The following is a 23940-nucleotide window of genomic DNA, read 5'->3' on the forward strand; positions in this document are numbered from 1 at the left end:
GCAAAAAGGTCTATTGTCAAGTGAAGCCATGATCCTCGCAGTTAAGAACGCAACGAAGCCTGAAAAATTGCGTTCATAACTGCGGGAATCATAGCTTCACTTGATTTCATATCCGCAGTTCAATATACGATTCATTTCATTCGTTCAGCCAATTGTATTTTGAACTTGACAGGAAGGCGACTTACTGATTGATGGAAAATACAATTGGCTGGACCAGTGATGCAGCAGTGGTGTGCTCGGAGGAACGCGGGCGCACAAAACGGCTGGTCAATCGAGCCTAGTAGGTTAGTGTGGGAAGGAGCCACAAATAAAAGATTTCTTGACAATTTTGGATATCATTTAGTCTATTTAGGTAATGGAATTTTAAAATTGTCCTATAAAAGGTCAAGCTGAAAATAGAACGTATCCTGACATGAAATTTGACATACATTGGAAGTACCAGATTTGTTCGTAAAAATACCGAACTGTGCACCTATAATAGCATGATTTTTAATTATTTCTGGGGATTTTCCCGTAAAATTGTTGCCAAGCAAGAATGACAAGGAAATAGTCCCGAGGTACTTCATCTTCACTCAGGTGACTACTATGATTTTGTTTGTAGACTTTCAATGCACATCTTGCCATTCCTCCGTCGACAACATCATGACATCATGAGTTAATCAAGTGAAGCTATGATCCTCGCAGTTATGAACGCAACATCCACAGTTTTAGTTCATACATGATCCATTTTATATATCATTTCTTGTTGATTATGAGTTAAGTAGGAGAAACGACGGAAAACTGCAGATATACGGTACACAGCTGAGATAGTTCCTGGTGCAGTTTTGGTTGGCGTAATACCCCACTTCGTTCTCATATAACGCCAGGCTTGGTCAGACTGAGTCAATGCGTACGCGGCGTACAATTACTATACCTTGATGAAAATCAATTCTTCCTTTGAATGTACATGTAAGTCAACAAACACAGGAAGAAATAACTTTCTCGTACCCCCACCGGTTATTCCAAAACCCTGCGCAAAGATAGCCCCCAGGTCCTCTTGCACGGAACGACGGCCCCGTGATTACGTAATCAGGCACCATATTTGAAAAGGGTGACCTTGTCATTGGTGGAATCGTGGGCGTTGCTAAATGCACAGCGTCTCGTATTCCTTCAATAGAATTTCCGGATATAATTAATGCCAGACGGGAGCCGGAGTGAGGCGCCAGAAATAACGCACCGGTTTGAGGTGAAGAGAAAACGCAGTGACCTATCGAAAATAAAATAAAATAATTCAGTATGGGACCAAAATCTAGCAATGGGGTGTATTGAGGAGGAAGGGGGGGGGGGGGGGGGTTAACAAAGTCCGCTGCAGAAACGTTGTACCCTTGTAAACACGGCCATTGCAAAGCATCCAAAAGCTGACAACTCGAGCGTCAAGGATATGCTCAAGTCGATGGTTTGGGGATCTGTGCCCCTGATCTAAAAAAAAAGGCTGGATCGAGGATCTCTTACTTGAACTGACACACAATCGCGGTGCGGCCCGTCTTGTTGGGATCATCTTGAGATCTCAGAGTACAAAGTTTACACAGTGAAAGGAAACCAATGTGGCAATGTGGCAATGTTGTAAAGACCACTGTCAAAGTTTTCCCATGTAATGTCGAAAGAGATTCGTTTTTACCCATAACTTCTATTTTCGAGGCTTTAGCCCGAAAGTGCCGGTTCCCAATCAAGATGGCGCCGCGGGTTTCAGTTTTGGTTCTCGATCAGTGCTCTGTGAGAAAAGACGAGTAGTAGACGAGTAGTCGTAGTCGTAGTCGTAGTCGTAGTCGTAGTCGTAGTCGTAGTAGTAGTAGTAATAGTAGTAGTAGTAGTAGTAGTAGTAGTAGTAGTAGTAGTGCAGTAGTAGTGGTAGTAGTACTAGTAGTAGTAGTAGTAGTAGTAGTAGTGGTAGTAGTAGTACAGTAGTAGTAGTAGTAGTAATAGTAGTAGTAGTAGTAGTAGTAGTAGTAGTAGTAGTAGTAGTAGTATTTGTAGTACTAGTAGTAGTAGTAGTAGTACAGTAGTAGTAGTAGTAGTAGTAGTAGTAGTAGTAGTAGTAGTAGTAGTAGTAGTAGTAGTAGTAGTAGTGGTAGTAGTAGTACAGTAGTAGTAACAGTAGTAGTACAGTAGTAGTAGCAGTAGTAGTAGTAGTAGTAGTAGTGGTAGTAGTAGTACAGTAGTAGTAGTAGTAGTAGTAGTAGTAGTAGTAGTAGTCGTCGTCGTCGTCGTCGTCGTCGTCGTCGTCGTCGTCGTCGTCGTAGCCATAGTCGTAGTCGTAGTAGATGAGGATGAGTGCAGTCTAGAGAGGGACTGTTGTGGGTGACTGGACTTTTACCAAAGTCACCGGAAGTCATCCTCAAAACTGAAGACGACTTCCGCTCAACTTGTCAGTCATAACGTCAGTCACCAACAGTGGTCATTCCCAGGAATGAGTCCCAAAGGCAGTGGAGGGTGCAAAGTCCATTGAGGATCAAAAGTAATTAGCGAATTGCTTTGGTTTTGCCACTCCATGAATTGTGGCGAATAAATTAAACTAAACTAAACTAAACTAATGATGGCTTGCGCCTGCGCGTGAGCAAAAACTGCAGCTTTCAAAATATTGTCGGAAGCGTTATCCACCACCAGATTGTATTTCTTATCTGAAATACCTACCTAATGTTAGCGATTTCTCTTGATATTTCAACGGCACCTTTTGGTGATATCTTTCAACCCAAGAATTTTCCTCTGGACTGCCCACAAGAATTAGGTTAAATTGTTTAGCGGTTTCCTCGTCCAAATCGAGGTCGCTCACTACAGGAGCCCAGGCGTCGGAAGTTAAAAAGTAAAGATTGGCGATATAGACGGCAAAGTGTCTTAAAGATTCTGTGATATAACTGTGCTTCGATGAAGAACCTGCAAAAACAGGACCAAGCGAAATTTAGTTCGATTCAGTAAAAGATATGGATTGCCAGCAAACAAGATCGTCTTTCAATCAAGAGTGCTTCCTCTAACCCCACTGCGCAAGCGCATGGGCTAATATATTTCGTCCTAAGAGGCAATCTTGATCCCAGAGCTCTTCTCTTTTGCGCATGACTGAGGGAGAGAAGAGCTCTGGGGAACCCTGAAACAAAGTGTCTTCTCATTGGTTTTCGTGAGGAACAATGAAAAAGCGTCTGTGATTGGTGCATTCATGTTAGCGCGAGGAGCGAGCAGGCGTGATAAGGTTCAAATAGCCAATTTATGGTAATGAGAACCCTACGGTGCATATTCTCCTACATAGAGTTTCCCAGACCCTCGGGTCATGCGTCCGAGGCTGTTATGACGAGAATGCCTAAGAAGCCAAGTCTCGTTTGGTCAGCATGGCCCCGAAAATACCTAGCTACCTCATATACATCTTGTATCCTCATCATAGTAGTATTTGACATTGGCCAATAATTAAGGGTACACCTGGTTTGTTTCATTTCACTTCAAACACTTATTATGTCATCAAAGTCAGTGCAAATCACAAAAAATAGAAAAAAACTAATTTAACATCAACATATACACAATTAACTTGCTTTGCTTACTGAAATCAAAACTAATAGCTAAGGAATCACCTTTTAGTTTTATATGTGTTAAAGAAAAAAAAACTTCTCAGTATACTTTTGCCCTGCCAAATGTCCCACACACCTGTAATGATCAGAAAAGGTGCCTCAGCAATCCTCCTTGCAGGCCCCAAATTGGCAGGGCCTCTGGATGTCTCAGATTCAAAAACGTCATCTTGACAGGCACCCCACTTGGAGCTCCCCAGCCTACACAGGGCAATAGGACAATATTTGCCATCACCTTCAGATAAACAAAAAAACAATAAGGTGAAAGAAGTCATCCTGGCACTTATCTGGACAAGTTGAGTTTATACAATATGCAAGCCAGCGAGCCATGTGTGTCAACATGCGAGAAATGCGCTTATTGAATGCTAACCATTTTAAAATGGGTAAGGTAAAATCTGCTTACAAGCCAAGTGGCCCATCAGCCCGGAGCTTAACCCGGGTTCTGTAGCATGAAGTGACTAGGAGTATTTCTACTCCCCCTTGGATGGGATGCTAGTCCATCGCAGGGTTACCCCCAGCATTAAATTCGCCAGTACCCATTTATACACCTGGCCCCAGTTGTTCGAAGGGTGGATAGCGCTGTCCATTGGATAAATCACTATCCAGCAGATAAACACTAGCAAAAGCAATTGAGTTATCTAGTGGATAGTGATCTATCCAGAGGATAGCACTATCCACCCTTCGACCAACTGGGCCCTGGGTGGAGAGAGGCACTGTGAGAGTAAAGTGTCTTGCCCAAGAACACAACAAAATGTCCCTGGCCAGGGCCTGAACCCGGACCACTTGCTCCGGAGTCCAGCATGCTAACCATGAGGTCACTGTGACTTCCCTTTAAAATGGGTGCTTAGACTTAAATACTGTTTATCAGTGCTCTTTAAAAGAATGCTCAGATGCCTCTCACGCCTGCCTTGCATGCCTTGCATGCCTCACTGGCTCAGATTGTGCATCCCTGACAATTCAATCAATAACGTCTCTACATTAACACCTGAAAATTCCATGCAGCTTCATCAGGACTCGAACCCACGACCACTGCCATGCAGGTGCAATCCTCTCCCAATTGAGCTATGAAGCCCTCGCGTTGGGAGCACGTCAATTTGTTGGGGTCATTTGTTCATGTGCAGAAATATGTATATCTATTAATTTTGGAGTGCGGGTTGTATAATTTTTCAGGCACAAAATATTTTCGGGGTTGTATTAGGTCCGTGGACTTTAAAACAATATGCCATGTAATGAACTCTAATATAAGACACCTTACCTTGCCCTTCCTCCATAGTAACCTGGGTGCCATCAATATGAACTGATCGTTGACGCCAATTAACAGGAGAGACAGCAGACTCTTTAAGGCAAAGCCTTGCAACATTCTTTGTTGTCATGACAACCTGGTTTGCACTGAAGTGGATATCAACTGCACTTTGGTGGAAAGGAACAATTTGCTGCATGATACAAACACCTCTCAGTCCTAAGCAAAGACAAGCGATGTATAATGCATGATTAACAAGTCTCATTCAGCAAATGAATGCAAAGTGACAGAATTATTTACCCCCTTAATTATCCCATTGAATCACAAATAAATCCAAGAAAAACGTGACGAAGAGTATGACCTTGTTATGCATAAGTCTTAGTGAACATGTTTAAGGGCCATACAGTATAATTTAAATTATAGACCACTTATCACTTTAATATATAATGTATCTTTCTCAGTTGTTTGTGGCTGATCAACTAGTTCACCTCAAGAAAGTTTTGGATCCAAACTACTCTGAATTAGTTTTTTTAAAATACAATTTAATGGCCATAAAGGGAAACACTGCTACAGCAAAATGGAGAATTTTCCTGACCACAGGACATTGACAGCACCAAATGATGGAAGTCTATCACAAGACAGAAGCTATCAGAAAACTTAGGGTGGGATTCTAGCTTGTAAAACCTGAGCAACTGGTTGGCTTTCAACAGAAATGACTAACGGTAGATAAAAATTGTCGACATGACATTATAAAACCCACAAATGTCATTAACAAGAAGTTCAACAGAAATTCTTAATACCCCTAAATAGATACCTTACCTGTGTTTGAGACAGGGTTATAGACAGTAAGTGTGAACTTGCCATCCCCTGCATTATTTCTATCAGTGGTTTCCTTGGGAAGCTTGTACTTCTCAGATGAATCACTTTCACCGCAGTGTCCGCCTGAGGCTGTCTGTGTACATGCTGTCACAGTTGCATTGATACAAACATTAACCAGACGACATTGCAAACATGAGGCAGTTATTATTGACTCAGAACCTCGCCATCTAAAATCAATTTTTGAACACATATTTGCATTCTTTATTACTTTTATTATTAATAGTCCCACTAATTCATTGCTTGGAAATTTTGAGTGAGTTCTGCAAAATAACAGTGACACACAAAACTAAGGGAGCTTATCAGGTGCATGTTTATAATTTGATGGGGACATTTTTCACTAAGTGATTAACTCATTGACTCCCGGGGGTTTCCCATTGACAAGTAAAATCGTCTGGCGTTAGACAGAGTAAAATACTAAGACTGGCCGATTTAGGCCGGTTTGGGTGTCAAGGGGTTAAATATACTCCATAAGAGAATACCATGCACCGGTGGCTCAGTTGGTTGTCAATACTAGGATGCCATGGAGTTCAACTCCAGCTGAACCAACATTCAGGGTTTTTAAATAACTGAGGAGAAAGTGCTGACTCTCCAGTCTTTCTGGATAAGTATGATAAACTGTAGGCCCCATCTCATAGCCCTTCAATGTCCATATCCCTGTGGGATGTAAAAGAACCCACACGCTGTTCACAAAGAGTATGGCATGTAGTTCCTGGTGTTGTGGTCTGTTCTCTGTGGTGTATCATGCTCTGAGATACTAGATCTACTAGATCTGCTCTGAGATACTAGATGCATCAAGCTACTCTAAAATCTGAGGGTAAGATATGACGATGATGAGGTGAATAGATGATAGTGAATGTCCTAAATAGATATCATCCAATTTTATGGCAGGTTAAATTAACTGATATAGTAAGAGAGCATGAGGAGAATAAGCTGTTACCAGTGACCTAACAATAAAGGATGTTTCACATTACTATCATTATTAACTTAAGGCTTTCAACCCTGAAGCAGCGCTCATTACAAGTGAAATCACCTGGCGTTGGACAAAGTAAAATCTGTGTCACTCTTTGGAGAGGAAGGCTTAAAGGGGACGCAGATGTCGTTAATCCAGTTTCACCCCTGAACTGGCCCTCACTGATCAGTAAAATTATCTGGCATTAGACAATGTAAAAGTTTGTCACTCTTATGAGGGAATGGGTTATCAAGTCCTATGAAAATAAACTGATAGACAGCATTGCAAACTTACTCGCAGGCAACTTTAAAGGCTTTCCAGAACTAAGGGCGTGATTGACTGCAAACCTCCTCATTACAGGGTCATTTACAACACCACCATCATTAGTATTGTATGTATCCCACCACCAATGCTCTTTGTCAGCTATTTCAGAATAAGTGACATTTGTCCTCTGTTCTTGCAGGAGCCTGAACATGCGACGCGTGAAGTAAGGATGAACTGTTCTGTCAGCTGCTCCAATTCGTATCATGACTGGAATACCCTAAACACAATAATAATTAAAGGCACAACTATGTTTCAAGTCATTTATCATCACAAAAGACTTTTTGAACTCTGTCAAATATGCTAGATGCCTATTGCTAAAGGTGTTGGTTCACATCTTACTGAATATTAACTGTAAAAATAGGCATGCATTGCGCACGTGTGGTAGTGCTGGCTGAGCAACACTTTATTCCTTAACTGTCAACTGAGCTGCATTTTGTTTTCCAGGAGATTCAAGTTGTCTTTGCACAATATGCAGCTCTAATAGTACATGACATTGTTTTGGTACCGTATATCATTGTTACAGTATTGCCATGATAGATGTCTTCGGTAAATAGCCCAAAGAAACCCAGCAATTATTGCCACACTTCCAGGAAAAATGGAGTACTTACATGTAAATTTGAGACATGCTTGTCTGCATCATTTTCTGCTATACATGCTTCCAAAATTGCCTTAACCTCTGGAGGGGTATGACTGGTGCTGATGTCATGACGGAAAAACAAATTTGAATCACCATAGTCTTCCTTCTTGATCCAGCCAGCCGCAGATACAAGCGCAAGAGCAAGGTCAGGATAATGTGTGCCAAGGTGCCTGATGGTAATCAAAACACAGCCATTAACTCAATAAATAGTATTGTCATCTGCTGAGTTGATAGTCATCGATAAAGGTTAGACAAATGATTTTATGTTTTGTTGAGATTTTACTTACAGTTTGTGGCATATAAAATGTAAACGTTAAAGGGGAACATGACAAATTATATCTGCTACCCTAACAATAACAAAATATTTTAGTTCAGAGAAACTTGAAAGCCTTTCTCAAACAGTATGAAAAATAATCTATTTTAATACCAGGCGCCATGTCCTCCCATTGAATGCCCAGCAAAGACAACATGGTTTTTATCAGCTTGGGGCCCAATCCAAGGTGACTCTTTTGTGAGCTTGGCTAAGCTCCTCAATGCTGTCATTGCTGTAAGCTCTCCAGGTCCTTCCCAATTATGAGCCCCATGTCTTGTGGGTGCCAAAAGCCAAAGATGTTCCACACCAAACACCCATTTCTTGTCCTCCATTCGCTTGTAACTGTCTGCTTGGTTTTGAGGGGGAACAGCTGTTTAAAAAAATGGTGAAACACATGACAGGTAATGAAACACAATCATCCAACTTCTGAAGACTTATGAGGACATAATTTTTTAGTTTAACCCTTTAGTCCTGAGAGTGAGAATTACAGAGTTCACTCTGTTTAACGCCAGACTATTTTAGTCATCGACGGGGGCCACTTTAAGGGCTGAATTCATTAATCGTTTGACTGCCAAGCCGGCCTGAACCGGCCATACTTAATATCTTACTCTGTCTAACGCCAGACGATATTACTCGTCAATGGGGAACCCTGGGAGTCAATGGGTTTAAGTTACTCCATCCTGACAAGATTGTTGAAAATTTTAAAATTGCCATGGAATTTCCAAAAAAAGAAAATAGAAGTGGTCAATAGACCTCATGGTTTTGCTTTTAAGGGTCAAGCTGTTTAAAATTTTAAATCTGTTTAATCAAGTCAAGATCCTCACAAAACTTTATGAATGCAATTTTAGAAATGTGTAGAAAAGCCTGAAAAATTCAGGACTTCAATGGGGTTTGAACCTGTGACCTCGCCTTGCCAGTGAGAGGATCTAACTAACTGAGCCATGGAGCCACTGATGTTGGGAACTGATCATTTGTGGGTTCAAATGTTCCCGTGATTAATAAATTAATGAACGAAATGATTTATGAAATGAAACAGTATTGAACTGCGGATATGAAATCAAGTAAAGCTATGATTGCTAAAATTGCGTTCATAACTGCGAGGATCATAACTTTACTTGATTTCATATCTGCAGTTCAATATACTGTATAATTCATTTCATGTAACATTTTGTTCATTAAATCTGTTTAAGTAGCCGAGACTATGGTCTCCTTGGCAGCCGTTTTTTTGGGATGTCATGCAATGCTCCCCTAAAGAACTCGGTGGGGTGAGTAATGTGTCACGCACCAATAACGGCTACGAAGGAGACTACCAATTGCAAGACTGTCACTGTTAACTGGCAATGGGGTTTTCACAACCCCCAATACCAAATTCTGCAGATGTCTTTTGTTGGTACCTACTTGTTCCATGGAGAGTTAACAAAACTGGGCAGCTGCTAGAGAGGCAACCTTTCAATGGAGCAATTGCTGCACCTTGCTGAATTGATCCATCATGGTCAAGGAAAGTAAACAGAAAGGATTCACCAAGTTTTCGGCATCGAAGATTTAATGCCAACTTCTGGTCCTGTCCTTTGCTGGTGCTTATTTTTAAAACAATATTTTCATCATTACAAGCTTTGCCATCATGTTCTTTTTCCTTAGGAATTTTATAATCCAATACCAGTTTGATTGGTCGTACTTGTCCAGGTGCTATCATGAAGGCTTTGTCATCCATGACCATCTGTGCAGTGAACAATGTGTCTGTTGATGATTTCTTTAACGTAGAAACTTTGTTCACTTTCAGCCAATGAGATCCATGTAAATTCATAATTGGAACAGAGATGAATCTTGAGAAAAGCTTTCCATTCACAAGATCAGGGAGAAATGCTGGAGATAGCACTTGAAAAGACTGTTTCGTTTCGATCAGTTTTATATTGCACGAAAACATGAATGGTCCTTTAGATCTGGCATGAAGGTAAAGTGTATGAATTCCCCTGGATAGCTGCACAGAAGACCTATTATATATTTGAAAGGAATGAAGAGCTTTAATGAGTACTGCAGTAACAGGAACTAGAACTGAGCACAATTGCTGTTTGCCTTAAGATTTTTTTATTTGTCCAAGCCAGTAGTATTTTTGTGCTCCATTATTCAACATTATGAAGTAGGGCAAATAGATTTTTACGTTGTTACAGTACAAGGGTGTGATAACTGTTAAGCTTGTTGAAATGTAATTTGATTAGTATGCTTTATCTTTATTGATTCACACTTAGAATGTGTGGTTCCAGAAAATATCCATACCCCTCCCACGGAGGGTTTCGGAAATTCCGAGGGGTAGAGGGGTCTGAAAGAGGCAAATTTCCGAAGGGGAGGGGGGTACATAAAGACCATTTTTTTCCAGAGGGTTTGAAATGCGATCGCATAAACACTTACGAACTTTTCCAATTGATTCTTCAAGGTAACCAAGAAAACTGGAAAATTCTATCCGTTGAAATAAACATAAGATTCCTTCTCATATATTTTCCACTATTATTCCGCCGCCAGACGACACAGATAGCACTGAGAAACTCTCCTGAGCAGCACGTTCGACGCGAAGTAAAAAAAAAATGGCCGACTTTTAAAGATCTTTAAAGCTTGTTTTTAGCTTGAACGCATCTGTTGCTTTTTCAGATGGCATTATTTGTGCAGTCAGTTGATTGAGATCCTTTGTTTACACTCATATTATTCCCGTTAAGTACAAATTCCTGCGAATTTCAAACCTTCGATAACTAGATTATCAAATAGTTTCATCGTTATCCGTGTAGTTACGAGTTAGTAAATGTTAGCAAAGTTGATAATTTCAGTGCCATAATTTTGTCTTGGCGTATTTGTAGACGTCGACGGCGATGAGAGACAGCGAAGAGTTCATTTGGTTGTTTAGTTGCCGGATTGAACTTGAAAAGTATGTTTCACACATGAAATGTGAGACCAGTTGAAAAATCCTAAGGAATAAAAAATGTACTGTCATTTACAAACTACAGAGACAAAGCGTATAACTTTATTGAAGTGTTCTTGGTGAAAGACAAAAATTTAAGCGACATTTGATAAACAGGTGTTGAAAACAACATGTTGCGTGACGGCTTATGATTCCCGCTGATAAGCGAAGTCAGTTTACAGCAACACACACGAAAAATAATTTAAACAGTATGGTTCACAAATTATACTACTGTGGATAAAAATTACACCCGCAACATAAAAAAATATCATGGAGATTTTTTTAGCACTGAAGTATTTTCCCGAGTTTTGCTGTGACAGCAAAAATAACTCTGCAATAAATAGTTCCCTGTGTGTGCAACGTAATTTGATATGTTGTTTTGACTACGCATAAATTTAAACTTCGACTGGGTTTTTAATACAAAACGTATACGATAGACTTAAAATAGCGCCATCTTTCAGTTCTTTTTTTGATTTTTGAATGAATTTACTTCTTTTAATTGAACAGAGAAAAGGTCAGCTAGTTGCCAGGACATTAAAGGGTTAAATAAGCTCAGTTGTTAGTTTGAACATTTCAAAGCGTCTGTGAATACGTCTAGAATTTCCACGGTCGTTTCTGGGAGAATTAAATTGTTATTACAGCTCTTATTACAGTCTCCTTTTTTCCAAGGGGTATGGGGGACCAAGGATGGGACCAAGTGGAAAAATCATGGAAATTCCAGGGGGTGGGGGGAGTAAAGTGAAGCCCTCTGGAACGGAAAATCCAGTGGGGTGGGGGGACAAACGGGAAAAAACCCTCCGTGGGGGGGGTATGGATATTTTCTGGAACCACACAATTAATACAAGAAAAATTGTTACATGTATATACATTTAAAAACTTAAAATAGGATAACAAGGAATAGTAATTAATTATCATTTAATTACATTATTATTATTTTTTAAATTTTATTTGGAGCCTTAGGGCTAAAGGAATCATGAGGTTTTCGAATTAACCCCTAATACTCTTTTAAGTTCATTTTAATAAAAAAAGAGAGACAAGGGGAGAAGAACTTTTGCATAATTGAGTCAGTTAATAATAATTAAATTTCTATTCAGATTACTTTCAGGTATTGTTCTGACAGCAAATAGCATTTGATTTCTTTGGACAAGGAAAATGCATATACATTTTAATATATTTGCATTGGTATGCAGTTTGTCTCAATTAATGCTCTATTTTATCCATAAACAAGATACTCTCTCTTTTAAGTAACTGTACGGTTTATCACCATGATTACTGTTGTTTCAATACAGGAGATTACACAACAAAGTTGAATTAATGCCAAAAGTTTTCAATAACGTTCCTGAAAATGTTTGTGGCCTTTTCTCCTGCCCCAACTGTCCCTCCCTGGGTCTCTCCGAGGATGGCACTTAACTAATGTTTACTTTGTGGGAAAACTGACCGGGAAAACTGAACAGGAAACGATAACTTGACGTCAGTTTAGATCAAGTGGACAAAGATCTATGGACTCAGATCTATATAACGAGGGCCAAACATTTGCTGTGACTAGGGTAAGACAAAGTTTTTTATCTGTACCATGGCCAACTCCAAATTTTGAATCACACGTAGCATAGGGAATTTTTTTACCTGACAAACTGCAAATTTCTAAAGAATGCTTTCTCAAGGTTGTTTATGTTTACAGCATATTGAAAGATGCTGCTAGTTTTGAAGCTGTTATAAATGATTTTTTTTCTAATTGTAGCCTGCACTTACCAATATGCATGGTCCTAACATCTGGACCCAGGGGGTGTACTTCCTATTAATGGGCTTAGTGTGGGGATGTGCCGCTAGATGGAGTCGCATTTTCACGTCTGGATTGACTATCACGGGGTTGCCTTTTCAACAGAGTTCCCGACAGAGTTACTAGAATGGGGTCGCAAATTGTCAGGGTTTTGGGGTTAAATTCTCGCTAGTGGGATTTAAATTTGGAACGATTCGTGGGGGAAAAAAGTGTTGACAGAAAGAACTGTAGCCCTGTCTATTTAATGTTTACTTAAGTCGCACTACATTCCGTTTTGAAATTACAATTAAAAGGCTAAATAATGTGTAAGGTTTATGCATAAACAGCAAGTGACTAAGTTGGGTCGCTAAAAGTACATTTACCCAAAAGAGACTAAGATGGGGTCTATAATTGACCGTAAAATTGACTGTAAAGGGAAAGGGGTTCTGAGAGGTCAGCGGCACATACAGGCATCTGGACTTCCCAAACTTGTTCATCAGAGTACTTGAAAGTAATATGAAAGACTTTCAAAAACTCACCAGAACTGTTCTCTTCTGTAGACATCTCCTGTTATGATAATGTCATCCACATAAACAGTATGCATGCCAAGACATTGCACTGCAACCATAGCATCATCTTCATTGACATAAAAATCCCCCATTACCCATCCCTGCCATTCAGTGATGCCCATTGACTGTAACGACATCACCAGCTCATTCCAGGTGACTGGTGGCGCAATAGTTAGTTGTTCATTAGAGCCACGTTGGTTTATTTCCATCCACCTTACCACCCCTGAGGGCATCAACTCTGAATAGTAAAGCACCTTTTTATCCCATCTTTGCCTTGAAACATTTTTCACTGCACCCCACTCCTCCAAAGGATCTCCATCCACCTCAGCCTTCCCAATCACAAATGGTCCAAGAAAATGCCACTTCTTTATAAACTTCGACAATTTTCCTCCACGTTTTATAGCCTCTTTGAAGCAAATGCTTGCAGCTTTCGTTTTACCTTGCAATTGGAACGATTCTCCCAAAATACTCCACAGAAATGCATCATTTGAAGAATCTAGAGCTTTTGTCAAACATGCCATCATCTGCTCTTTTGAATTCTTTGCCCGTAATTTCATGATATGTTCCATTTTACTACTCTTGCAAGAAACGCGTGACCATTCTTTTTTTGCCCTCTCTAAAACGTCCGCGATCGAAGATGAACTCTTCGACTTTGTAGACGAGGAAACATTAATTGAAATCAATAAAACATCAACAAATAAAGTGAAAATCCAGGTAACCCACATTTCCAAGGATTATTTACAAGATCAACTAAAGAAATTCAATTTGAACAGCGGTGGAAACCCTTCGCCTGTTGTTTTGAGTCTGGAAACGAGCAACATTTCACTAGGGGTGGGAGAGGGAGTAGCTACATGGAAGGGAGGTCAGAAAAATCTATTTCCATTCACATGGAATAATATTTTAAAAATCTTTAATTAGAATGAAGAGAGCCCTAATAATTAAAAACTTGCAGTTATTTCTTGATGACAATCGGATTGATTGGTCTTATCATGGGAGTGGAGAGGAGTGGCGTGGGGTGGGGTGAGCGGAGATAACCAAACTGATATTATTTTTTTATCAAAAAATTGTTTTTCTTTTTCCCTTGTTCAAGCTATCATTTAAAATGAAAGTACTTGCAAAGCATATTTCTTCACAATATGTTGTCATCGATGTTGCCATGTTCTCCGGACTAAATTAGATCACGTGTTCTAAATTGACCAAACAAAAGCGTGCTTTTATTCCCTCGTGACTTCGCTCAGCTGGCAATGACCATTTTCGCGGTGTGCTCATTACCAGAAGGATAGTAGTTATTCCTCTGAATTTTATCGTTAATTCACAATGTCTTCCCCTCCCAAAAATAAAGATAAAGAATTAAAAGCTGGTCATCCACCAGCAGGTATGTGGAACCCTGAAAGTGGGTTATGCGGGCTTTTACTTGAGTCTGGTTTCAACAGCACGCGACGAGAGCTACAGTACGATAATTTTGTTTTTTCTCTCTTTTAGTAAAAGCAGGAGGAATGAGAATAACTTCCAGACATCATCAATCTCAACATCCAGTCCCTACTCCAGAAGAGAAAGCAGAGGAAGAAGAATTTGCAGAGCCGAAGGAAAAGTAAGTGTGTGATCTGTGAAGATATTGTCGATTCGGATTCTACAACGTGTACACACTGTTTGAAAATGTACATTGTTGACGCAGTGATACGAAACGACTAAGATGTGTAATTATCACCTGTTATTTGAAAATGTGTATTCTAGTGGTATTTCCTAGTGACGTGATTTGTGAAACACAGGTCAAAGTTTTTCAAGAAAATGTTTGTTTCGCGCGTGCGTGACATCACGTTCGTTCAACCTCAGGACTGCGTGACCGCAAATTGAGTAACACCATCATTACGTCTATGCAGCGAATTGAGAGAGAGGTAGGGGGGTCGCTTGAGATGGAAATTGAAGTGCATCCCTTACTTCACCCTTCAGGATCAATGTCTTAAAATGCACTAATTGTTGCTTCATGATTTCCATAAATGCACTCACCACTGTTTATTATCCAGGCCCTCAGATCAGAAAATCATTGTGTCAGGAGTGGTTACCAAGGGCAACGCTGACTTCAAAGCAGAAGCTATTAAGGTAGCTCATGAGAAACCAGTTCCGCAGCATGATAAACGACCCCCAGGTCCTGCTGGGAAGGGGCCAGGAACACACATTCAACAACCAAGAAAGCAATAGAATGTTTTAATCAATTTTTCTGTCAAAGTTCTACAACAAGGTAGTTATGATGTCAGAGCAATTAATTAACTAAAGAATGATATTTTTTTGATGGTATCACTTTGTTGTTTGAGTTGTTGCAACAGCTGGGTTTTTGCTTGAACTGTTAAGCCTGTTTATGATTTTTAATCCTACAAAAATTGAATGAAATGTAAGTAATAAAGTGTGCAAAACATACCATCCAAAGAGATGATACAGCAAGATGGTCTGTGTCAGACCAGCTAAGTAAACAATTATTTAGTCGAGAACCATAGGTCCTTGTTCATGGTTAACTGATGATGTGGAAGTTACTATTGCTTCAGTAATAAAACATCAAATGGTTCATTAGAGACCAGTCCACACTCTTTATTCCCCTCCTGTTCACTGCAGCAAGGTATATCATCACTACAAAAGTGAGGAGTTGAGAGGGCAAGGAACATGTGGAGGCCAGGCTCATCCTTGGTGAAAAAACCTGTGAAACTCACGGATGATGTAACACAAAGGAAAATAAAAGAGAAAAAACATCAAACAATAACCTAACCCAACCACAAGCTAACAAAACAAAGAAAAAGTTTCACAGTTTTTTGCACCGGGGTAAACCCGGAGGCCTAAACAAATTTTTTTCGATATGTCATCAAATAAAACATGTTGACAAATTTTATATTTGAAGCTACAAATCTAAAAGTGTTATCATTGTAAAATATGCTTGCTTTCGCCGAATGAAGATGATAATAAAATGATAATAATACTAATGCTAATAATAATAAGAATAATTATTGATTATTATTATTATTAGCAGTAGTAGTATTATTATTGTTATTATTATTACTATTACAGCATAAGAATTTTACAATTATAACATTTTTGTGAACTTTACACCAATAACAGTTCTCTTCCGTTGACTTCTTTCCAAGTAGATAATATGCTGTTCAGATATTATGAACCCAAACAATAAAGCTAAATCTCAAATAATATTATTGGATCCTGCTATGATATTGTTTTGTACTAATTCACTGATTTACTTTGATAAAAATGTAACATGTTTTTGAGTGGGTTAAGTTGCTCATTTTGATCCCATGTTTCCCTTTTAACCAGCAAATCTTGGATAGTGCAAGTTCCAAATTGCAGTATTGCTGGTCCCTGGCAAGTGGCAACATTTGACCAATGATCCTATGTAGGAAAGTTATTTGTTCATTAATAAAAAGGTTATTTTGGGTTGAATTTTCGCCAATTTTTATTCCTCTAAGAAAAATCCTGTTTTAAGTGGTTGATCGTTTACATAAGAAGTGCTTTGTTTCCTTGCTGTTGTCTTGCATATAGTTCCTCAGGATATTAAGTCACTGTTTGTTCTTTTTTAACTGGTTTCTATGGAAAGCCATAACTTTCTTCTGTGATTTTTCTTCTTTTTCTCTTGAACTTTTATTTTGATGTTGTGGAGTTTCGTCATGATGTACTGCAGCAACGTTATTTGGTGAGGTTTTGTCACCATGTTGTGTGAACTGATCATTACATGACAAGATATGATTCTTAAGGGTTACGTTACCATCGTGACGTCTTAAGGTCTTCTTACGACATGGTGTGTTTACATCTTTAGGTGGTAAAGTTCGTTCATTATGTGGTTATCATGTGACTTGTCTTGGACTCGGCATTTATGACATGTGGTTTATCTGTCACGTTATGGTGACTTAACATCCAGTGTCAAGCATTATCCAGGCTTTACACAGCCAAAACAACCACTTGAGCCAGTTTTAAGAGCAGACCCAGTGCCTGCTCAAAAACAAAAATGGCAGTGGGAGCAGAAATGGCACCACGCAATTTGACAACAGTCCTTAAAAAACTCCAGCTTGGACATCTTTTAGAGAAAAACATCAAAGTTCAAGTTAAGGCCTAACGCTATGGCTTTCCATTAAAAAAGAGCAAGATTATTTTTAAGACCGGATGCATATCAAATCTGACCCAATGGTATAATTTTTTAATTCTAAATATTTTGACCCCTTGTTCTGTTGGTGAAACACACAACATGATCGCTGCTCGTCAATATCTTCCTGGCTTCTTATGTAGAAAGGCCTGATCTCACCACTGCATGAAGTAATCTGTTGACTAAAATAGCAAAACACAATGACAAACAAACCAACTGACATGAACAGCAACAGCAGTTTAGTAATTTTGTCATATAAAGCAAGCGCCCATTAAACTTGAGGAGAACAAGCATAAATAATGTGCCCTGACAAGCCATGAAAGGCCACAAAACAAGGCATTACCCATTCCACTTTCCTCAAGCTGGGATACTAAGTGGGCTCAAACTGCACACCTTCATGTTCACTCTGGTCAACTTAGTCTTGTCATCCTATTCAGCCTATTAAAGAACTACTATGATCAAAGAATCATTTCCTTTTTTTTTTCTTGAGATTTTGAAAGCGTGTTCGCGTAACACCTTACTGGCAAAATTCGGGGCTTTGATTTTTATCCAAAGGCTGTTTATTTTGAGTGTAAGTTTTGGATTTCACGGCCCGCCATTACTTGCGTTCAAAACTGACCGATTTGGACCTCAGATGGTTGGATCTTGGGAAAAGTGATGTCAATTACTCACTAGCTTAAAATTTCAGGGTGTAAACGCAACTTATTATATATGTAAACATGTGTTAAAAAATCTGAAAGCCCAAAACTCCCGTGCTGCATATTAATTCAGCCGCATACACACGTATTGCTTTCTTAAACTATTGAGTCTTTGACATCAATTTTGAGTTTTAAGTTAGTAATGGTGAGCCAATAAATGAGAAATTCCAGTGAAAATAAACAGGTGCCTTTTTAAAATCAGAACTCATAACTTGGGCTCACTTAGTGTTTGGTTAACATCTTTTTGAAATCCAAAGAAAAAGAAGAATAATTGTTTTTTTGGTCATAGTAGCACTTTAAGGTTTTCTTTCTTAACCCTTTCAGCCCCGTGGGGTTCCCCATTGACGAGTAAAATCGTCTGGCGTTACACAGAGTAAAATCTATAAGTGGCACTATTGGGAGTGCAAGGGTTAAACTCTTAACCCATTGACCACTGGGACTGAGATTTATAGACTTTACTCTGTCTAATGCCAGACGATTTTACTCGTCAGTGGGAAGGGGGGGGGGGGGGGGGTTGCCTCAGGAGTTATACTAACACCAGATGATTTTACTTGTCAGTGGGAAACTAAGTGGGTGAAAGGGGTAAAAACATCTTTGTCCACTGAAAAACTACTGTTATGTCCCCTTCAGTCGTTTGTCTCTTACTCTGTCTAATGTCAGACAATTTTATTCATCAATGGGAAACCCCATAATAGCATTTAACAGTTAAGATAAAGAACAATAAGTTCACCAAATTCGAGTTTAATATTCACCACTTTCAGTGCACAGATCGTTGTGTTAGTGCATATATCTGGCGACCAAAAAGGTGCAAAAACTCTCGTTTCTCCCCATCTTCTTGGAGTCAAATTAGACTTGCTAATTACCTCTATGTTAACCAATCAGAATGTTCATCATCCGAACTAACTCTTGTGGTATATATAATATGATAGCATTAAAGTTAGGTCAATCTGTGCATTACTAAACAAACCATTTTTTGTGTATAGAGTAAGATAATATATGTTTTTATTTGGTTTTAGCTTACGAAAAAAACATTAAACTTTACATCTAGGGACTGATTCTATAGTGCAAACATGTTTATTTAGCCATATGTGAAAGCTAATTGCTATGTTGATTTAGTAATGTTTTTGTTACACATTATAGACTCCATACATCAATAATTGTAGCATGGCCATACTGTTTAAGTATTCTCGTTTTTATGGAGTCAATAATAAACTAACTTACTGTAAATCTCTTTCGGTTTCTTGCTCTGCTTTCTTTCATAATGGCCTCTAAGTACGGATCCGTGATGACAACTTCTCTTCTCCTAGGATCAGCAGTACAAGAACTGCGAACAGCTAAATTTCCACTCCGTGAATGACTAGCAGGCTGAGATGTATTGTGTACAATCCGTGAGCTAGAACTGGAATTCCTCTTATCTTGAGAGGTGCTAGATTTCTGTCAAAAGTACATTGTCATTTTAAACATATCTGCAAGGCTGTGTTTAGACTTGGTGCCTGTGTATGACCGTCCCTGGTTCTCACACACAGGCACAAGTCCCAACAAAGACCAACAAACCGTTTTAATGGTGCCTGGAAAATATTAGTGCTTTTGGAATTTGGATTTTGGTCAAACTAAGTTTTTGGCAATTCACTACTTGCACAATCTTATAATACACCTCTATTACCCCCCAAAACTTTTGCATAACCATTGTCTGCAATTTCTTCTGGGACATGAAAATGTCCCAAGAGAAGTCGAAAACAATGCCTATGCAGATTTTTGAGGGGTAAAAGAGGTGTATTATGGGATTTAAGCGAGTAGTGAATTCCCCAGCCTTTAAGCATTACACCTGTTCAACAGGGGCCATGGAGCTCATTTGAAAGTGGGGAGGCTACGTCTTAGTATATGTAAGATTAGTGTAAATTACTAGAAAAAAATGTGGGGGTGGGGGGGGGGGGCTAGGCCAATTTTCAGAGGCTCCTTAAAGAGGGAAATTTGATTCCACTGAACAAAAATTAAGGAATTGTGGGGCACCAAGGGTCTCCAAGGCTGAAATGGGCTTAAGAGGCTACCATTTTGTCTCCAACAGTGAGAGTGACAACCGGGTCAACTGTTCATGGCAGGCGTTTATGTAAGCCGTGGTGCTTATTACATTTGAACTCTAAAAATCAGCTATTTCATTGAAAAATTTTCCAGTAAGCTATGATTGGGTCCACATGATAAAAAGCCCGCCAAACAACTTCCTTAATTTACTTTGCTTTCAACAACGCATTAATGATACATGGTATAACCCATTATATTTACTTAATTCGATCGACCTCGGTATGTAAACATGATGCTTGTCAGATAATTTTTTTTATCAAAATTTGCGCTAAAGAGGCAAATATTTGTACAAAAACTAGAGATAATGGCTCTAACTTTTGATTGCTTCATTTCACTTTGCGTTTTCGAATCTAGTGTAAAAGATTTGAGTAGGTTTTTGATTAAGGACATACATGCATCATTGACCTCCAAATGAATCAGTTCACATTCATACATTAGTACAGATATCTGATCTGATCATTGCACTCACCAACCACGAAAAATCAGCCGCTGTTGCTCGCTTATCGACGATCATTTGTTTTCTTAACCCTTCATGATGTAGCTGAGACATGGTACAAGAGCTTTAAAAGGTTGGTTACCGAACTTCAACAAAAATGTGTCTTGCGCAAGACGCAGTTCCACTCATGTGACGTACGGTCTGGAAGAATGCGCGTACAAAATCACGCAAAATATTATTTTGATTTCTCACGCAATCTCTCTTCATTGAACAAAAAGAACGTTTTTGAACGATTATGGGAATAAAGAGTGCCGACTTTCAACCTGGGTTTTCACCAATCGCCTGGATCCATAATCTAAAATAAAGGTCTGTCCTTGATTTCCTCAAAAAGTCACGCGACCACAAGCGCTGTGAAGTCACGCAACCATGTAAATTTTTTCACTTCGACCTGGCATAAAAGGTTCGAAATTTACATTTTTGGGGGAGGGGTTGTTTTTCTGGGCTTCGCCCTGCACTCTATTGTTTTGTTTGGCTCCTTTGTTTGTGTTTCTGAGATTTTTGTCCCCAGTGGGTGTCAGAAGAGTAATCAGCCATTAGCATATGGCCCTCATGCGCCGATCAACTCGAAACTTCAACATCCCCCCTCCCCCCGGGCAAATCCCGGGCATTTGAACTTTTGAAGATTGGATCGTTCAAATTCCCGCCCTCTCGGGCAAAAATGGTGTTCAAATGCCCTACCTCACTTACATCATCACTCATCATGGGTTGGGAGGGTTCAGTGGGCTCATAAATGGACTGATAGCGGCTGCCATCGGCGCTCTTAGTATGCTGATGTCCGAGCCCACTGTAAAAATGCTATGTAAATAGGACACGTATGTTTGTCCTATCAATCAATCGCGACATTACTACCCTATCGTCGGATTTGTTTGTCATACCCTACTAAAGAACAATCGTCGTCGGCTCCTGCCGTCTTTAATAAAGACCTTTTGAAGCTTTAAATTCTTCCATCTCGTTCAAACACGTGTTTTATATCTGTTGGCGACTTCGGCGCCCCAAGAAAAAATAATAATGAAAGCAAGGTGACACACGCTAACACCAACCCGGTTTAACAACCCGGTGTGGCCAAAACATCACGCATGCGCACACCCATGTGCTCCATGACGGAGGGCCAAATATTTTCCTGTTCGGCCCGACGTAAACTCAGTAAATAAGCATTTTATCATATGGGCCTTTATACTATTCATGAGCACTCAAAATACGAAGTTTGGACAAAACAGGTAACAAAAATTTGCACAGATAATTTATCTAATATGTTGTTTGCATTTACTTCTCTGGCTGTAAATAACTTGGATTTTAAAAAGCGACGAAATCATCTAAAATTGCATCGCGCGGAGCAGAATGTGTTTCCAGGAGGGCCGTACTGCGGCGCACGCGGGGCCGTTCGGGCCATATGATAAATGCCTCTTACTAACCGAGTTCGAGGTCCGTACTGTAAGTTACGGGCCGAGTTTTTTCCCGTTGATTTATGGTCCCCGCGCTTCGCGTTTGGGCCATAAATCAACGGGAAAAAACGAGGATCCGTAACTTACAGTACGGACCGAGAAAACGAGATTAGTAAGATATTTATTATATCTCTGAGGTTAACCGGCGCGCGGGCAAAGAAACTAGTCAAAGTGAAGCGGAAGGTTCAACTGCCACAAAGAATGCCGTGCCAAAATCCCAAAAAACTAAATCTTCTTGGCTGTTAAGTCTAAAATAGTTGCTTGCAAGATTCAAACAGTTTTCAGTACAAGTTTATGCAACAGAAATGACATGAAAACTCGCTAGATGATGTTTTGTCGAAATTTTAAATTTACCGGGTTGTACAGCGGGCCGTACTGTAGAATACGGCCCGCTAATTTAGCCAATTACAGCGCGCGTACTATCTGAGAGATATAATAAAAAACTGAACGGCCCTGCTAGGAACACGTGCTGCTTCGTGCGATGCGTTTTCAGAGGTTCGTCGCTTTTAAACATCCAAGTTATTTACAGCCAGAAAAGCAAATGCAAACAAAATATTAGATAAATTGTCTGTTGGCCTGCGTAGCAAGCGTTCCCCTTTGAAACGATTTTCCTCAAACTGGCCGCGCGGAAGTTGGGTCTTGCCCCAACTTTCGCGCGGCCACTGCGGAAAATCGTTTCGAAGCTCTTTTATCGAACGGGAACGCTTGCAGCGCAGGCTAAAGGCGCTGTTACTGACACTGTGAATTGTTTCGTGCAACTTGTCTGGCACTGTTTTGGCGACAGTGTGGCGGGACAGGTTGCACGAAACATCTCACAGTGTAGCATACTCTGCAACGGCCAAAATCGTTGCGAGACAAGTTGCACGAAAAGAATAACCTAATTCTACTTTCTGAAACGGCTATTGCAACTTGTCTCGCAACGATTTTGTCCGTTGCAGGGTATGTTACACTGTGAAATGTTTCGTGCAACATGTCCCGCCCCAATGTCGCCAAAACATTGCGAGACAAGTTGCTCGTTAAGAGCCCATATGATAAAATGCTTATTGACTGAGTGTTGGTCGGGCCGGCCGGGCCGTCTTGGCGCACGGACCTCAATGTGCTCGGTCCGTAGACCATGACCTCGGGCCAAATATTTTCCGGTCTTTCCCGTCCAGCCCTCCCACTCAGTCAATAAGTACATAATTCCCTAGCAATAGTAGCCTGCGAGTCCCTCGGAGGCCCTGCTCGCAGGCTATAGCAATAGCCCTTTTCACGGTTAGTTTTCCTCATTTACATTACAATGTAATCTAATGTGGATACCAGGCAACTTCGGGTTAAAACTACAAAATAGCCCGAAATTGCCGATTATATTGTAATGCAAATGAGAAAAACTAATCTTGAAAAGGGTTGCTTGTCGTCCGAATTACTACAGTGAACTCAAACTTCTCTTTGCTGGAAGAAAAATGGCCCAACCAGTCGATTCGACTCATAAAGAAGTCCTTGCTGATATCGAAGAACAGATCCTCACCGCTTGTAATCTGTTACAGCGTCAGGCGGCCAAACTTCGTGACGAACAGGACGCGATCGACTCTCTCTCAAAGAAATTCGAAGGGATGGATTTTTCGTCCGCGGTTAAACTAAACGTTGGTGGTCATCACTTTACGACAACTGTTCAAACTCTGACCAAGGATCCAAACTCCATGCTGGCGGCAATGTTTTCCGGAAGATTTGAAATGAAACCATCGAAAGATGGCTCGTTCTTTATAGATCGAGACGGAACTTACTTCCGCTTTATACTCAACTTTCTTCGCGATGGAAAGTTATCTTTGCCGGAGGGTGCCACTTTCCTCGCAGAAATAGCGGCGGAGGCTGAGTTTTACCAGATTCAAGGAATTATGGATGAGTTGGAT

The 23940-nt window shown here is 40.0% G+C and overlaps 4 protein-coding genes across 4 annotated transcripts in view; 2 read left to right on the top strand and 2 right to left on the bottom strand.

Annotated features, from left to right (window-relative positions):
- Positions 1 to 326: 326 nt before the first annotated feature.
- On the bottom strand, positions 327 to 13983 carry LOC138049819 (uncharacterized). Its single transcript, XM_068896267.1, has 10 exons — positions 13172 to 13983; positions 9328 to 9920; positions 8044 to 8299; positions 7588 to 7786; positions 6950 to 7196; positions 5647 to 5790; positions 4843 to 5046; positions 3667 to 3822; positions 2671 to 2910; positions 327 to 1246 (listed from the first exon to the last, which is right to left on the bottom strand). Exons 1-10 carry the CDS (start codon positions 13924 to 13926, stop codon positions 954 to 956), a joined length of 3087 nt encoding a protein of 1028 aa, XP_068752368.1. The 5' UTR covers positions 13927 to 13983; the 3' UTR covers positions 327 to 953.
- Positions 13984 to 14431: 448 nt separating this feature from the next.
- LOC138049822 (death-associated protein 1 homolog) lies at positions 14432 to 16392 on the top strand. Its single transcript, XM_068896269.1, has 3 exons — positions 14432 to 14576; positions 14684 to 14792; positions 15226 to 16392. The coding sequence occupies exons 1-3, from the start codon at positions 14519 to 14521 to the stop codon at positions 15398 to 15400; spliced, it is 342 nt and encodes a 113-aa protein (XP_068752370.1). The 5' UTR covers positions 14432 to 14518; the 3' UTR covers positions 15401 to 16392.
- A 978-nt stretch (positions 16393 to 17370) lies between these two features.
- LOC138049823 (uncharacterized) lies at positions 17371 to 20741 on the bottom strand. Its single transcript, XM_068896270.1, has 3 exons — positions 20583 to 20741; positions 19256 to 19468; positions 17371 to 17518 (listed from the first exon to the last, which is right to left on the bottom strand). The coding sequence occupies exons 1-3, from the start codon at positions 20661 to 20663 to the stop codon at positions 17492 to 17494; spliced, it is 321 nt and encodes a 106-aa protein (XP_068752371.1). The 5' UTR covers positions 20664 to 20741; the 3' UTR covers positions 17371 to 17491.
- Positions 20742 to 23417: 2676 nt separating this feature from the next.
- Positions 23418 to 23940, top strand: part of LOC138049824 (uncharacterized) — a 9827-nt gene continuing 9304 nt past the window's right edge. Inside the window, exon 1 of the mRNA XM_068896271.1 lies at positions 23418 to 23940. This exon is cut by the window's right edge and continues 274 nt beyond it. Within this exon, the coding sequence (XP_068752372.1) occupies positions 23494 to 23940 (447 nt within the window). The 5' untranslated portion in view covers positions 23418 to 23493.

This window comes from Montipora capricornis, chromosome 5, assembly GCF_036669925.1.
Source record: "Montipora capricornis isolate CH-2021 chromosome 5, ASM3666992v2, whole genome shotgun sequence".
In the NCBI taxonomy this organism is placed as follows: Eukaryota; Metazoa; Cnidaria; class Anthozoa; order Scleractinia; family Acroporidae; genus Montipora; species Montipora capricornis.